At 33.5% G+C, this 16,445-nt stretch overlaps 1 protein-coding gene across 1 annotated transcript in view; it reads right to left on the reverse strand.

Annotated features, from left to right (window-relative positions):
* LOC105202178 (homeobox protein Nkx-6.1) overlaps window positions 1-15,991 on the reverse strand; it is a 34,497-nt gene extending 18,506 nt beyond the window's left edge. The window contains exon 1 of the mRNA XM_026138200.2: window positions 14,273-15,991. Within this exon, the coding sequence (XP_025993985.1) occupies window positions 14,273-15,503 (1,231 nt within the window). The 5' untranslated portion in view covers window positions 15,504-15,991. The remainder of the gene's footprint in view (window positions 1-14,272) is intronic.
* Between the last annotated feature and the right edge of the window lie 454 nt (window positions 15,992-16,445).

Below are 16,445 nucleotides of genomic sequence, written 5' to 3' on the forward strand. Positions count from 1 at the left end.
CGCTACCATTACGGTGGATCAGTTTCCCGACGCTACACGCACGGAGAAATTTCGATTTGATTTATCGTGACTTTTTTTTTACGTATATAAATCTGAACATTGTTTTTTTTGTTCAATGTCGAAGTTAGCAAATTTAGTAATAGTTATCAAATCCTTTTTTCAGTGCGATATAATTATTTTAGTTTAATGATCTAACATAATTATTTTCAGATCTGTTTTTCAACAAAACCATTTTTTAGTATATTTCTATTTATTTCTCTATATTTTTCCAACGCATGTATAAAATAATTTATGCATAAATAATTATTACATATTATAACGCATATCTTTTATACATAAATATAAGATATTTATATTTACAAATTTATATGAAAAGAACAATTTTGCTGAAATATAATTTTGATCATAATGGCTCAATAAAATAATTATATTGAAATTTTATTTTTAAGTTAATTGCTAGAAACTTTTCGAAGCAATATCATCATGCTTGAGTTTTCTGTAATTATTTTGTTAATCATAAAATTATGTTTTATTTATATCTAGCTAAATTTTTAAATATTGCAGTAAAATTCTTTACATGTATCGTGATAATAAAGTGATAAAAAAAATTTATTATTCAATAAAGTCAACAAGAATTTTTTTTTAATGTATTCATTTTATATCATTTCAACACACATAAAATTCATGCATAAAAAATAATTGTAGCATTTAAGAAAAAATTGTTTACGTGATAAAAACCAATATTCAATAAGAACACAATGTGTCTCACGTTTGTTAATAACAAGATATTTTATGATTTATAAATATCATAGAAATTAAAAGTGATTTTAAGAAAAGGGACAAGTTTTAATAGTTGTTTTATAAAAAAAATTATTTTTAAATAAAATAGTGCAAGAATTCCAAAATGACTTAAATATTACACCGTCTTTCTTCAAGCTATTTTTAATTTCTGCGACGTTTATTATTTATAAAATATAATATATTTTTTTATGCAAATTTCTTTCATTGCAAATTTATTCTCTCAATTTTAGAATAATTAGACATATAATTATACAATTTATAAATCGATGCATTAATTTCGAATTGTATAATATATGCTTTGTGCCCCTTTTCCCTTTACTTCTCATCGAACTTTCTTATCGTGTAATTTTAAATGAATCTACGATTAAATCTCCCTGGAAGTAGATAACGCGGCAATAACCCGCGCAATCAGCCACGTAAACGTAGCTATCTAAAACACCATAAGCTGCGGTCGAATTAATAAGAATGCTGTAAATTCCGGACAAATAAGATTAATCCCCCGCAATCGGTGCGCCATATGTTAGAATATAGAAGATAAATGTAGTAGTACGACCCAACAAGAGGTGATAGAAATTCTTTTCGTTGTCCACGCAATTTAATTAGTTCGTTTTAACATTATTTCTAATTGTTCTCTGTTATCACATGTATTATCACGCATCCACAATATTACTATGTATTTTTTTATTATACATTATTAAAAACATGTGTGTTATATCTCAAAACATTATCAAAAATACAAAAATTTCATACACTGTTATATTACTCTATGTTTGAATAGCTATGTAAAATTTAACTCTAATTTTTTTAACGGTTTAGAAATATATTTAATTTAATTATTTTATTTTTATGTAAACGTATCTTACGTAGTACTTATTTTTAAATTTGACGAGGAAAAGTAGCATTACGAATTAAATCAAATTGTTTGCATATACTAATAAAATTCTAACAAATATTCGCGCAAAAAATTATTTGGATCAGTTATAAAGTTTAAAAGTTATTTACCTAAAATTGAAATAAAACATGATTATTTACGCCGTATAAATCTTTATAAGTTAAATTATTCATTGTTTTATTCCTTGCATGATTTTAAAACCAAAATTCAGGTGTTTGTGAGTAAAATTTTTTGTCATTGAATAGAAAAAAAATGTTAACCTAAGAGAAGCTTGTAGTCTTTTCAGTTCGATAACTTTTGGCTGGTGTTGTATAGCCAACAACTTTAATATAAAAGATGACACATATTTATTATCGTGTTAGTGTAATATTTTCGTAATTATTGTATTACTGTTGGCGAGTGATATTGTTCGTCCAGTATTGTAAAAGGTAAAATATGCAAAGCGGTTGGATGAGTGGCTTTCGCTCGCGGATCTCTGACGGAAACGCGGAAATTGACCGTTTAAACGTACTATAAGTCCGCGGAGTTGCCATGGAAACGGTATGGTGACGGCGGTGGCAGAGCATGCCGGGACGTGGGAGGCTGCGAAGGGGATGAATAGACGGATGAATGACGCACAATTAACTAATTAAATCATCCGCCAACCCCTCGCGTGCGCGCTCTCTGTCTCCCGAGTATCATCCCCCTTTTGTTGGTAGAGTTTCCGCCGCCATCTCCTCGCCATTGTTTCTCCCTGTTCGTATGGACGGCAGGATCGGTTCGAAAAAAGAGAGAGAAAAAGGAAAAAAAAATGGAATTCCGGCCGTATCGTCACGCCGCTACCCTCACGGTTCGTCAAGTCGATTTAAGCCAAATTGTCGATCGAGAACTGTCCGTAAAGAAACGAATCCTCCTTAATTGCGGTTCCTCGAAGGGAGGCTTCTTGTTTTCCTCGACTGAATAATGTCGATTTGGTAAAAATTCAGTTCACTCAATAAAATATACCGCGAGACACGAATATTTGGCTGATTGACAATGGAACAGTTGGACAGAACACTGTTCTGAATTTATTTTGAAGGAACGCAGCTAGTCTATTGGTAAAATATCGTTTTCCATCTCGTATAGCTTGAAACTTCATTTGAAGAAGAAAATCAACAACGCAACACAGAAATTTGAATAACATATTTTTCTGTGTATCGGTACAGGGAAGTGTAAGGAATCTTAATTAAAAATATTCTGAATATAAGTACGCATGAAAATTAATGAACGCCGTAAGTTTATTTTGTTATTTTACGTTATTAATGCGCAGTAGAAGTAAAATAATTTCTTTGGAATATATTTAATGTTTTTTTTTGCGAATATTTAATTCAGTGCAAACATATACAACACTGACTGTGTGTAAAACCAGAAACACGCATGTGAGTCGAGTTTGAGTGCGAAAAAAAGCGGCACTTGCCAAACTACTACGTCCATTTTCGAGATATTTAATTTCACTTTGCGATATCCTGCCGTGACGCTAAAAGGAAATGGCAATGCTGTTTTTTCTTCGACGCCCTTCGGTAAATAAAACTACCTTTAATTTCGTTTGTGTCTCCCACTAAGAGCCTTCCCATTAACTTGAAAAAATATCTTCACAGACCTTCACGGGCCATTAGAGGGGAATTTGTAAGTCGATTGGCATGGGTGAGAGATTTCTCGGGAAATATGACAAAATGCTCATATATGATAAACTTTGTCACTACAGCAGCATTTTATCCGCACAAAAATGTTGGAACTTAATCAAAGACTATTTCACGCTCTAGTTGTAGTTACATATATTTAATGTTTGTAATAAATTCTGTAATGCGCTTTCAGAACGTTACCAACAGTATTGCGAAATAAGAAGCGCTCAGACGCATGAAATAAAAGCTGGCTCCACCAGCGCGGAAATTTTGTATTTCCATAATCGGCAAATTAAACATTCGCCGTCATTAAATCATTGGCATTAAAATATGTAAAACAATGGTGAAAATAAAAGTCACGTGTTAGCAGTTTTATCGTACGCGAGATTTATTGCGCCCTCCGCGATTATTTATATATTTGCCGTTGATATCGGTACCTGCAATTAATATCGTTAAAACGCTTAAGGATTTTCTCAGCGCGCGCGTATCATATAAAAAGGCCATAAATTCGAGATGAATAATTTATTTCTTCCCGGTATGCTGGGCGGGGGACAGTAATTATTACAATTGTACTTCAACTCGTGCGAACGATTAATCATCGTTGGCGTGTCTATATGACTATCACACCATCGAAAAATCAATGACGTTTCGCACGCTAATCCAAAAGCCAATTATCGACTACTGTCGATCATTGCTGATTGACACATGCATATGCCAACTAAAAAGATGTAAAACATCAAAAATTCTATATAGATATGCCAATGTGTAGAGAAAAATGCAAATACATCTTTGCCGCTTTTGCAAACAAAGCGCAGTTTGCAAAATATTAATTAATCCCATTAATGTAAAACTTTTGATACGATTTTTTTTAAATACAATACAATATGGGAACAAAGCTTATATTCACCGATGAGAATCTAAAAAAAATTTATAAGCATTTAAGAAATACCAGAATTGATACTAAATAATCGTATGTACATATAAATTATTTAAATAACGTAAAAATAAAATTTCAATCTTTTTTGGTTCCTCTTCAATACATAATTTGAATAACGAATGTCTGAAGAGATTAACCGTGCATATGAAAAATTATGTTTAAATTCTAGTGAGAGCTGTCACAATAAATTAAAGGATGAATAGTCAAACAATTAAAACAGTCTCATACAAGGTAAGGTATCTAATAATAAATTGATGATCAATCTCTCTTTCTTCGGATAATAAGCATTTCACAGAATACTTGTATTATTGCAAAAGAGATTGATTAAATAATAATTTTTTGTACTATCAAAATAATTATATACATTGAAGCATCATAAGCACTGGTGTACAAATTTTTACTATTAACTTTTTATATAATTATATTGATAAACAAAAATAATTTTTAGATCTAGTGTTTGATTAAATTTTTACGTACTTTCACACAACATTCTTTCGTATACATAATGTAATAATGTTAATAAATAACATACGAGAATCATCTGGGAATTATTGATACGTTAGCCAGTCTCACACTTGTTCGTCTGAGACTGCGTGTAAGTTTCATTATATTATTAACGTTTCTGTGCCTTGTTTTTATATATGTTTAAAATGAATAAAAAAAAACAAAAAATCTTGCCACATGTAAAATGATATCTATGAATCAGTTTTTTAACAAAAAATATGCGATCATGTGAAATCAATGATCATCACCACATGAAGTTTATTAGTAATGTGGATGATATGGATGAATTAGCCAACGGTGCGGCAATGGTGTCAAAGAATCATTATCATACCAGATAGTCCCACTTTCCATCACAAATCGGTTTTACCTTCCTGCATTAACTTTTTCATAAACAATTTAGTAGTAGAAAATATTGGACATTTTTTCTATTTTTTAAATTTTATATTAGTACAGGAAATAATTTGTTCTTAAATTTATATTTATTAGTAACTTTAAATCTGATTATTTTCAATGTGTTTTATTCAATTGTGACAAATTCAACATTAAAAGAGAGGAAACTGGGAATCAAAATCCTATGTTACATACCTATAGGTAGTAAAACTACATATGTGTTGCAGCGTGCAAACATTGTACTTCCTTTAGAATAATAATATTGGTATTGAATGATTCTGAAGAAGGGTTGTAAATATTGCAATTGCAGGCTTTAACAATTTTTTAATGAAACTTTTTCATGAATCAATATTAAGATTCGGCATAGCTATGTCATTCAGAACTGACTTTTTTGTTGTTTTAATTGTATAATAATAATACAATCTTTAGCGATGCAGCATTGGCTGCCACTACATTACCGCTATACGGGAATGTAAATCTGTGCAGTATACAGCGCAAAAGAAAATTTCGCACAACAGTCAATTGAGACAATATAGTAGTCATTCGTTGCTAAAAATTAAAAAAAGATAAAATATTTTAAATATGCTTAAAAAAATGCATTAAAACAAAATTTGCTTTTATAAACATATAATAATATATGAATAACATATTGTGTATAAATATATTATAACATTCTAAAGGAAGTAGAATTTTTGAGCGCTGAGGATTATGATTTCCTTTTTTGCTCTCCTTCCTTTAATGCTAAATTCATCACAATTGAATTCAAATACCTTGAAAATAATCAGATTTAAAACTACGATTAAATATGAATTTAGGAACAAATTATTTCCTCTACTACTAGTTGACATAAAAGAGACAAAAGATAATATACAATATTAAAATATAAGTACACAAATACAGCTTTCAAATTTTTTAAACAGTTTCAATTTAATAATAAAATTTAGTGTAAAAATTTGGCAACAATAATGTCATTGCTTTTTGAGTAAAAAATTAAGATATTTTATATATAGTAAAGAAAACTTTTTGGATTTTAAATGTTAATAATTGTTACTAAACACAATAGTGTTGCCATCAATAAACTAAAAATAGAAACGAATGTTATCATCGATGCAAAATTTTGACGGAGGATCAAGTAAGTCACTTCCCTTAGCATACAGCAAGCGACGCGCGGGTAATTAACGAAAAGGTTAATATCCGTTAAGGATATGCTTTTAGTGTTATGCTTTTTTTAAATACAACTTATTGTTTAGCCCATTACATTCAAATAGAAGCATTTTGTTTAAGAAAGGATATTGTACGTGTGAGAGAAGAATGTTGCATATATGGGTTTATAAGAAAATATTTATTATTATATTAGTAAGATTATACGTTCTGTCATTAAGAAATTCATGTAACAATTTTCATCAAAATTTAAATATAGTTACGCATAGTTAATTTTTTAAAATATTGTTATTCAAATTATGTACTAAAAAGAATCAAAAAGGATCGAAATATTGACTGTTATTTATATAATTTTAAATAATAAATTTATCATACATGTAATTAATCAGATCCAATTTTTCATTATCTGGTTAACTTGTGGTTATGAGTTTCACTCAATTATCCATGATGATGCAATAGGTGAAGCTCATTGGCTAAAACATCAGGTTAGGTCTAACCAGATAATGAAAAACCGGTCCCAGTATCAATACTTACAGATGCCTATTGTTATGCTTATAATAAAATTTTATTGATTGAAGTAATTTTCATGTACATTGAACATGTATTCAAAGGAATAGTTTATTTTTTAATTATAAATGTCGACGGAAACAAAAATATTTTTTTCTTGTAAATTCGGGATTATATAAAGAACAAGTTCTTGCAATTTTTATTTTTTCTCAATGTATTTTCTGTGCTTTCTAACAAATCGTTTTCTTCATCCAGATGACTTTCGAAACTTTAAAACCAGTTCTCAATATTCGATTAAAGTTTCTCAAAATGATTTTTCTTTTATTTTAGTTGAACCCTTTATTTAGCAACTCGCTATTACACGTTATTATTTCGGAATGCATCCTCGTTACGAGAGGCGATGTATTCCGAAATAAAATCATAATTTCTCTAAGGCGCCCACACCTATAATTCTAGTAACATCGTTATAGTAACGATGACGTTTTACTGTTTCAATAGCCATTCCATTTGGCGGCGGCAATCGATGGCCGCAGAACCGCGCTAATTAGAGCGACCGCGGTGCGGGCCATCCATTCGTAACGCGATATGGATAACTATCTAGTAGCTGGAGGTGACGTGAGGTTTGGGGTGCGGTGGGCGGCGGCGGCGGCGGCGGCGGCGGCGGTTCCGTACGGGCACGGGGTACATCGTGCTATACGCGGGCCCCCGACACGTGCACACACCCCGCTTATAGCGCGCTAGTTAAATTTCGATACGCCGTTACGCGCGGCACGGGATAGATGAAACATGGTGTTGTCGTTGCGTCGCCGCGCGCGGGCATAACGCGCGACAAATATTCCGCAAATAAAAGCTCGCATCATCCTCCCTCGCCGTACCGACCCTCGCCGTTCCCCGTCACCCCCGCCGCCCCCTCCCCCCTTTCCCCGCGTTATTTACAGAACGTCGCGCGGGGGTAGTCTGCGCGGCCGCCGGCAATTTTTAACAAGTCGAGCCGTGTACCGACGATGGCCTCCATCGGGCATGCCGAGGGGGTGGGGAGGGGGTGGCGGAATACATTCGATGTATTCGGCGCGCGTTTTATTTCGTGCCACGCGCGCGCACGTACGCACGCATGTGCGCTCTTCTCTCCCTCGCTCTTTTTTTTTGCGTTTTCCCTTTTTTGCGCTTGTTTTACGCTACCGCTCGATTTTTTTCGCCTTTTTTGGTCGACGCTGGATTGCTCGGCAACTACCAATCAGGATCATCTGACAGGAAATACCCCGCGCACCCGTCACCGTTCGCCACTTGTGTCCGCGGCGTCCCCGCCGCCACTCCGCCTCTCATTTCTGCTTTCCCCCCCTCCCTCCTCCGCTCCGGGGTATCCGCCGCCGCCATCGCCATACGTTCACTGACCAATTTGTTCGATAAAAGCCCTCGACTGATTGGCCTGACAACGCGGCCACGGCTCTTTTTTCCGAGCGCGAAATTTACCGTGGTAACCAGACCCCTTGTTGCACCCCACCCCCTCTTGCCCCTCAAGCCTTTGCCTTTTACCTTCCAAATTTCTCCGCCATCACTTACCATCACCCTTCCCTCCTACCTACGTCTTTTCCTTCTTCGAATTTCTGAGACGGTTTCTGTGATTCGTGGCAAGGTTTGCGAACTAGTTGGCAGCGATGCAGTTCGTCGGTCTCGTGAATAAGGGTAGGCAAACGGCGACTGAATGCGCTTCCGCACTTTTCAGGAAGAATTGCGAAAGTTTAATTAAAAACTGGTGAAACTTATTAGATAAAATGCTATTCGTTCGAGAGAATCAATGCGAAAGTTTCCAAGAAATTTTAATTTAAAAAAGTTGACTTTTTTCAAAATGTTAAAGAAAATTTATTTTTTAGTAAAATTATATCATTCTTATATAAAAAGAACATTATTATTCATTTTTTTTTAAATATGTATTTTTAATATTCGACGTCTTTAAAACACATTACCCAAATATCTTATCAATATTTGATGTATGTTATATATAAAAAAAGTGTACTTCAAATTTTAAAGTCGTTTTTTTCAAAATTATATTTTTTTATTTCGTAGGATAAATTGGATTTGGCAATTATTAAAGATATCGACATGAATTTTTATGATTCTAGTTTCAGCCAAAGAGGTACATCATATGTTCCTCTTTGGTTGGAACTAGAATCAATATAATTCACTTATAAGATTTCTATTTATAAAAAAATAAGGTTTAAAATTTTCGGAAAGACTAAAAGAAATTCATGTTGCACTGCCATTTTGTCAAATTTTAGTATTTTTATTTAATTATAGTTCCAGCCACACTTCTCTTGCTACTGTCTTGGCCCATCTTCTATTTAATTTGTTGTATAAAATTAAATCTATATGTTTGATTTTTTCGTTTTAGATGTCAAGAAGAGCTATTGTTTATCCCTATGCATCTTTTTGCAAGCTGTTAATAATCATTAGGTATATAACAAGAGAAAGTAGCATTTTAAATTTAAAATGTATTAAAATATTGTTAAACGTTTGGTAAGAATACGCAGAGTTAAATATTAATTGGTTTTTAAGTCCTCCTAAAAAAAATTCCTGAAAAACACCTTTTTTCATATCAGTAAACCGCTTCAAACGTTTTTGAAACAATTTCAAGAATCTACGTTCGATGCGAGTCGCGAGCATGCGAACGTTACATCGCCGTTATCGAGATCGTAAAATTTGTGTAGTCGACCAATATGGTCTGCTAGAGCGGTACATTAGACATGTAAACATGTACTATCTGCTCATCGCAGCAGCAATCTGTCTTTCGATGTTGCCTCTCACTTTCGAGTTAATAGCTGGTAATAGCCGTCGAGAGCTAACATAACACAACCCCCACGCATGAGTTACCGTCGATCGACGATATCGCCTGACGATCCACTCACCCACGCAATTCCTTGATTTTGCGCAATACGCATCTGCCTTCGACCCGCGGATTCTCCGACGAGGAAAAAACTCCAATTTCTTGTTCTTTTTTTTTCATGAACATCTGATTGCAAGCTGTTAACACTCGACATTTCGTTGATTACCAAAAGCAACACATAAAATTCTCTGAAGTGAATTCTAATAAAAATTCACGGATAAATAAATTCACTAAAAAATAAAATTCTATTATCTGTTTACGATCTCGAAATAATCGTTAGATGTTATTTAGTGTGATAAGACTATAAAATAGTAAAGAATTCTTATTAGGAAATTCATGATTTCAAATTTGATTTCAAACGTATCTTTTAAATTGAACTTGTCGCGCCTATTCCTGCGCTATCTCGCGCGCTATTTGTTGCAGATCCGCGGACGGCGATAAAGTCCGCAATCAACGTGTTTTTTTCTGGGATCGGCACCGCTAGCATCACTGTCGGCTTAAGAAAGAGGATTTATGAGGATCTTTATCGACTTTAACAACTGTTATCGACTATACTCGATTTCCTTGCAAATTATTATCGAATTGTTAATTTATCAAATATTGATACAGGATTAATGGTTTTAAAGTGAAGGTGGAAAACCGTCTTTTGCAATGTACCTATAAAGTGCACAATAAATTGAAATACTTCAAAAAGTAATTAAAAACAAAGTTTAAACTGATGCAAAATAAAAAAATTTATAAAATAGATATTTAAGAGTACTTATTTCTATAATTAGAGTTACTTACTTCTATAATTATATATTGATAGAATACTTAGTTTAGTAGGAATAAAAAGTCAAAAATGTATATAATTGATATCCTTAACTTATTTTTGTAAAATATTTTTTATGTAGGAATTTTTCAAATTCCAAAGTCTATTCATATCTTTTTTTTTTATTTGTTTGAATAAGAGAAATGTTTATGAGCATTAAAAAGTAATGATCATTGCAATATGACCATAAAATTTAAATATTAAATAAGTACCGTAATATATTGGTTTTTACGGCTACCTATTTATCCTTGACTCTACAAGGCATCACGAGTTTTTTTCATAAAAGAATGATGCTATTGCATTTTATACATTGTTTGCTTTCAAACTGAATTTGTGTTTTCTTGCGCATTCTCATTTATTATTAAAAAATTATTATTAATAAATAATTATTAAAATTAGGATGTCTCATTTTAATAAATACGTTTAAATATCTTGAACACTAGATATTGAAATTTATTTTTGCAAGTAGTATGGTTTCAAGAGAAATATATTTTGATTAAAAAAAAATTGATCTCTGGTGAGGGCGTCAAAATAAAATAAGTTTAATTTTATTTTTTTAATCCATTAAGATACGACTAAACCAGTAAAAATTAGCAAAAATGTACTAGTTGCAAATATAACCAGTACATGAAAAATTATTTGTACTATAAAAAGAATATTACAAAAATCAATTTTGCAACAAATTGTTATAAACAAATTATTAAATGTTGACTGTAAAGAGAAACTGATTATGCCAATCTGAGAAAAATTACAAAAGAAACACATATAATTTTTTTCTCATATCATTCTCCAATGATGAAAAAAAAAAATTATTTATACGGATTATGAAAATTTGTTCTGACTTATGAATAGATTAGTAAGGTTAATAAAAAAACAACAATTTTACGTATTTTTTTTCTAGCAGTTCCCGTAGAATCGATTGACCTAATCAGTTTCTCTATAATCAACATATAATAACTTGTTTATAATAATTTACTGTAAATTGTTGTATTATATCCTCCATTTTAAATTTGGATGTCATATTTGAAGTCACTGATTTCAAAAAACCTCTTAATAAACACTTTTATAGTCATACAGAAGTTAAGTTTTATAATTTTGATGCAGCATAATGGATTTCTAGCCCACGGTGTTTAATGCCCACGCGATCTTATCAATATGGATTAAAATAAAATTACGCATCAGGAAATCAGATTCGGAAATTCCACTTTTAAAAATAAAATGTGCACTTCACTCTTAAGCATACTTCCTCAAAAATTAGAAATACACACTGAAATCAATAAATCCTTATGCATTATGTATTAATAATTATAAAACACATAAGTACCATCAAAAATAAGAGAGACTATCTCGAAATCGGGAGTTATGTAATTTATATCTGAATTACTTGTTTTCTTTATTGCTATGTCAAGCATAGAAACATATTTTGGTGGGTGACCGTAATATAAACAGAAAAGGAACGAACTCTATAGCTGCACTAATCTGATTTATGAACATATTTGTTATATTTATACTGTAATGAATATTCCAGCTTGCACCGCCGCATATTCTTCAAATATCAATATTCGTGAGCTTATTTACGAAGGCAGTCATTGAAAGCAACAGTATTATAATAGCACGTGTTGTCTAATCTCTACGAAGCTAGTAATTTGCGCCTAATGCAGCATAGAACTAATTTTAACATAATGCTTAAAGTCATCGTCACATAGAGAAACAAGAAACCGCATCTTTTGTTTTGATTTCTCTAGATGTCAAAGAAGCTTACAGAATAAATTGTTTATGAAACTCCTAAAATTACTTCATTACTATATTTTTATAAAATAAAAGAATTTAATTTTTTGTGTTGTATTATAAAATTAAGCACTATTTATTATTAATATATCTAAGATTGTGAAGTGTATAAAGTAATTAAATAGAAGAAATGACCACTAATGATCAAAGCGGATTTTAGTACTCGAGTAATTTCATAGGTAATTTTATGTAACTTTTTTAGTTATTTTAATGTTAAATTGCTGATTAATTTAATAATAATGTTGCTACCATCGAGCATATATGATTCCCCGCATCTGTGGAAAGGTATAAAGAATTTGCAGGGTTGAATAAGTTAATACATTTTTTCGACTAAATTAAGTTAAAGTTAATGGCTTATAAAATTATTTTATTAATTTTTTTTTAATCTTTTTTTTTATATGTATAAATGCTTAACTTAAGAAAAGTTAATAAATTAAATGCGCACTTCACTCTTAAGCATATATCCTCAAAAATTAGAAATACACACTGAAATTAATAAATCCTTGTGCATTATATTAATAATTATAAAACACATAAGTACCATCAAAAATAGGAGAGAATATCTCGCAATCGGGAGTTTATGTGTTTCAAAAATAACTAGTTAAAATTAAAAATTAAATAAGTTAAATTAAAAGTTATTAAAACTTGTTAACTTTATTATTTAATTTTTTATATTATAATGTAATAAATATTACCGCAGCCAGGATTTTGACCTGGATTTCCCTACATTCTATGCGGGCATCTTAGCCAGTTTAACCACCGAGACATAATAGTATTTATTGCAATATTATTAAATTGATTAGCAATTTTGTGATATCATTTTTCTGATTCAATTTAAGAGCTGCGTTTTAAAACGTGCATTTCGTAAAACTAAAAATGCATATAAAATCAGTTATAAAATTATTTGAGTACTAAGATCCACTTTGATCCATTGTTGGCCATTTCTTTAATTTAATTATATTATATTTAAAATATATAACTTGTCATTGTTGACTTTATCGTTATTTTTTACTTTCTTCTTACACTATTTCATTTAAATTTCATATGAATGTGATATCTTATCTTAAAATAGCGAGTTTTAATTTGCGTCGCTTTTTATAGCGATGATAATTATTGTGATTTTCATCAGATATCTTGCGATTAATTGCTTGTATCGTTCTTCGGCGCGGCGATCATTATGATATTATTCAATTAATTACAAGCATTTCGACAGTGATCGATAAGTCCAATTTAATGGACATGATTTACGTTTTTGTGAACACAATGATGCAATCTAAAGTATTATTTATTTTAAAGTATTAATATTAGATTTATATATAATTTATGCATATATGCATTAATACGTGAATATCTTTAAAAAATGTTTTTATTATTTAATGATACTAAAAATTGTCGTATTATTAAAAACATTAAACAGTTAAAATGTACTTAGATTAATTTTTATTATAATCAATTTAAGAGATTTCAGATTTTGGGCGAATCTCAAATAAATGAGCTAATGCAAATTTATCAAGAATAAACATCATGTTTAATACGTTTAGATTACTCAAATAAAAGCATGCGCTTTACATTGAGTCTTTGTTGAAAATCAATAATTATTAAACGTTTGCAATTTGAAACGGTATAATAGTATCGGTATATTCAGTTGTTATTATAAGCAATTCTTGTATATGCAATAAAAATACATGTACATGTTTTACATCAATATTAAAAATTTTATCAATATTATTTTCATTATTTTTATTAGATAAGGATGCTCTTTTCTTTAAATAAAATTTTTGAAATGTTAACAATGTTTTTTAACATAAAATTTTTTTTATTTTTGCGAAATATATCTTTCTTTCCTATAATCCGTATGATAATTATTAAGAGTTGTAATGATTCATCAATACACAAACAATGTCAAAATATCCGAAACAGTCATTGTAATCAATCAGATTAATAACGTCAATTTACTCACCGGCCAAATCCGCGGGAAGTCTCGGATACAACATGCCGGTACGAGCGAACCACTCGAGCTGGAGTGGATGGATGTGATGCTGCTGAGGATGAGGCCCTCCGGATTGTGGATGGCCGACCGGTTGACCCTCCTTGTGTATCGAGTGGAAGGCGCTGCCGCCGGCCGGATGATAGTATAATCCTCCTGGATGGATAAGTGGTCCCGCGGGATGCAGTAGGAGGCCCTGATTCTGCCTAACCACCGCCGCGCCCACGCCATAGGGCCCGGACGCGAGGCTCTGATGGCTCAGCACTCCATTACTGGAAGGATCTTCCGAGCCAGGAGATATTGGGGGACTAGAAGCAGGACTGCGACTCGCGTTACTCCCTGGACTGGCGCTTCCGGTTCGCGTCGGGTCTACGTCGACCGACGTGTCATCCTCGACGTTTTCGAGCCGATCGTTCCGGTAGTTGCTGGTCCCCGTTTCGGGCCTAAATTGACTCCTTTGGACAGACACGCCGGAATCGTTAGAGTGGAGACCGAGAATTGTCTCGCGATTGGAGGAGTGTCTCTCTCGAGATTCCAGACTGGGCGAATCGGATTCGTGATGCTGAACGAAAGGATTTAGAGAATTCCTCAGGGCAGTTCTTTGGTCTCCAGAGCATCTTATGGCGTTAGGGGATTCCCGTTCTTGAATACTACCAAGATTTAAACCGTCAGATTGAACACCGTGATTTCTGGAGAACGATTTCTGTCGATCAGCCGATGACTGTTCTATTTCATTTTGCTTCGTGGCGCGACCTAGAAGCGCATCGATGCAGAAGGACGTTTTACCAATGGAACTGTTGTGCTGATTGGATGAGCTGAGAATATAATTTTGCGGCGAAGACGTTCTTCCAGGAGAGCTTTCCGACTCGCGACAACGATTTGTCGCTATTTCATCGCTAAAACATTTCCTGGAAGAGTTCTCCGAGTCCTGGAAAAAAACAGGACCCGCGTGGTCTTTGGAAAAACGTTTACTTCCGACATCCTCGTGATATCTGATTACTCTATCTTCCACGTCTGGTGATCTGGCACCCACGAAACGCATTTCCTCGAGCGATCTCACTCGACTATCCAGCGGCGATCTGGCGTCCTCTGATCTGGGCGAAGACCCGGGATCCTGAAGTCTTTGTTGAAGATTATAAAGGTGTCGCGGATGTTGATGCAAATCTTCTGAGACCATCTGCGCGTTGTAATGCATAGCTGCCATATCCTGTGATCACTGTAGATTTTTAACACATACTTTTTAATGAGATTATGTCCTTGCAATGTTGACACTACGGGAATCTAACTCAAGCGAGATGGCACTTGTGCATATAATGATCTGCTTCTGACACTGACTCAAACAAATTGTAGATAAAAATGTCTTAAAGATCAATGACGACTAGTTGAGCAGTATGTCAGAATGATCTTCAAAATCAACACGGAACTAACTCTAGTTATGATAAAACTTTTATCTGACCGACGCTTGTGATTTCTTTTAAATTTACGATTATTACAGATGATTTAGTGATTGTGCGATCAGAGCGATTGTTAACCAATCCATAGTTAGGTGATCCGCACTCGGTGGATCGATGATCGTCCCTCGCAATCGATTGATTTCGCGATTATACGAATCACGATCTTCACACGAAGCAGACGACACGACCAAGCGGCTCGGCGTCGCGTCGGAAAGTGACGTCGCGACCGCGTGTTCGCCGAAAAAGCTTCTCCCACTAAATAGAATCGCTGCAACTGGCTGTTGACTACGCCCACCGCGGGTCGGGCGTGTCCGAGCTACCCGGATCCCTTGGCGGGGGTGAGATACAGCGAGGTACTTCCGTTGAGTGCAACGGGGATAGCGACGCTACCCTAGAGTTTCCCCCTCGACCAATCAGAGCTTGCGTGAAGGATCGGCGCGAGAGAGGTACAGAGAGAGACGCACGAAGGTTCTTCACGTGACCGTGGAGGTCTGAAGGAGAGGCAAATAGGCGTGAAAATTCGGCAAGGGTGCGAGCGGATGGACAATTCCGCGGCATTTTCTTGGGGATTCTTGGTGTCCGTGCGGCGGGTATCAAGATGATATTGTAATCGATATTACCGTGTCATTAATTTAACTGTAGTTCAAGTCCGATTGCCGCCTACTGATTCGTGACTATTCAATTTGAAGAAG

This window comes from Solenopsis invicta, chromosome 9 (assembly GCF_016802725.1).
Source record: "Solenopsis invicta isolate M01_SB chromosome 9, UNIL_Sinv_3.0, whole genome shotgun sequence".
In the NCBI taxonomy this organism is placed as follows: Eukaryota; Metazoa; Arthropoda; class Insecta; order Hymenoptera; family Formicidae; genus Solenopsis; species Solenopsis invicta.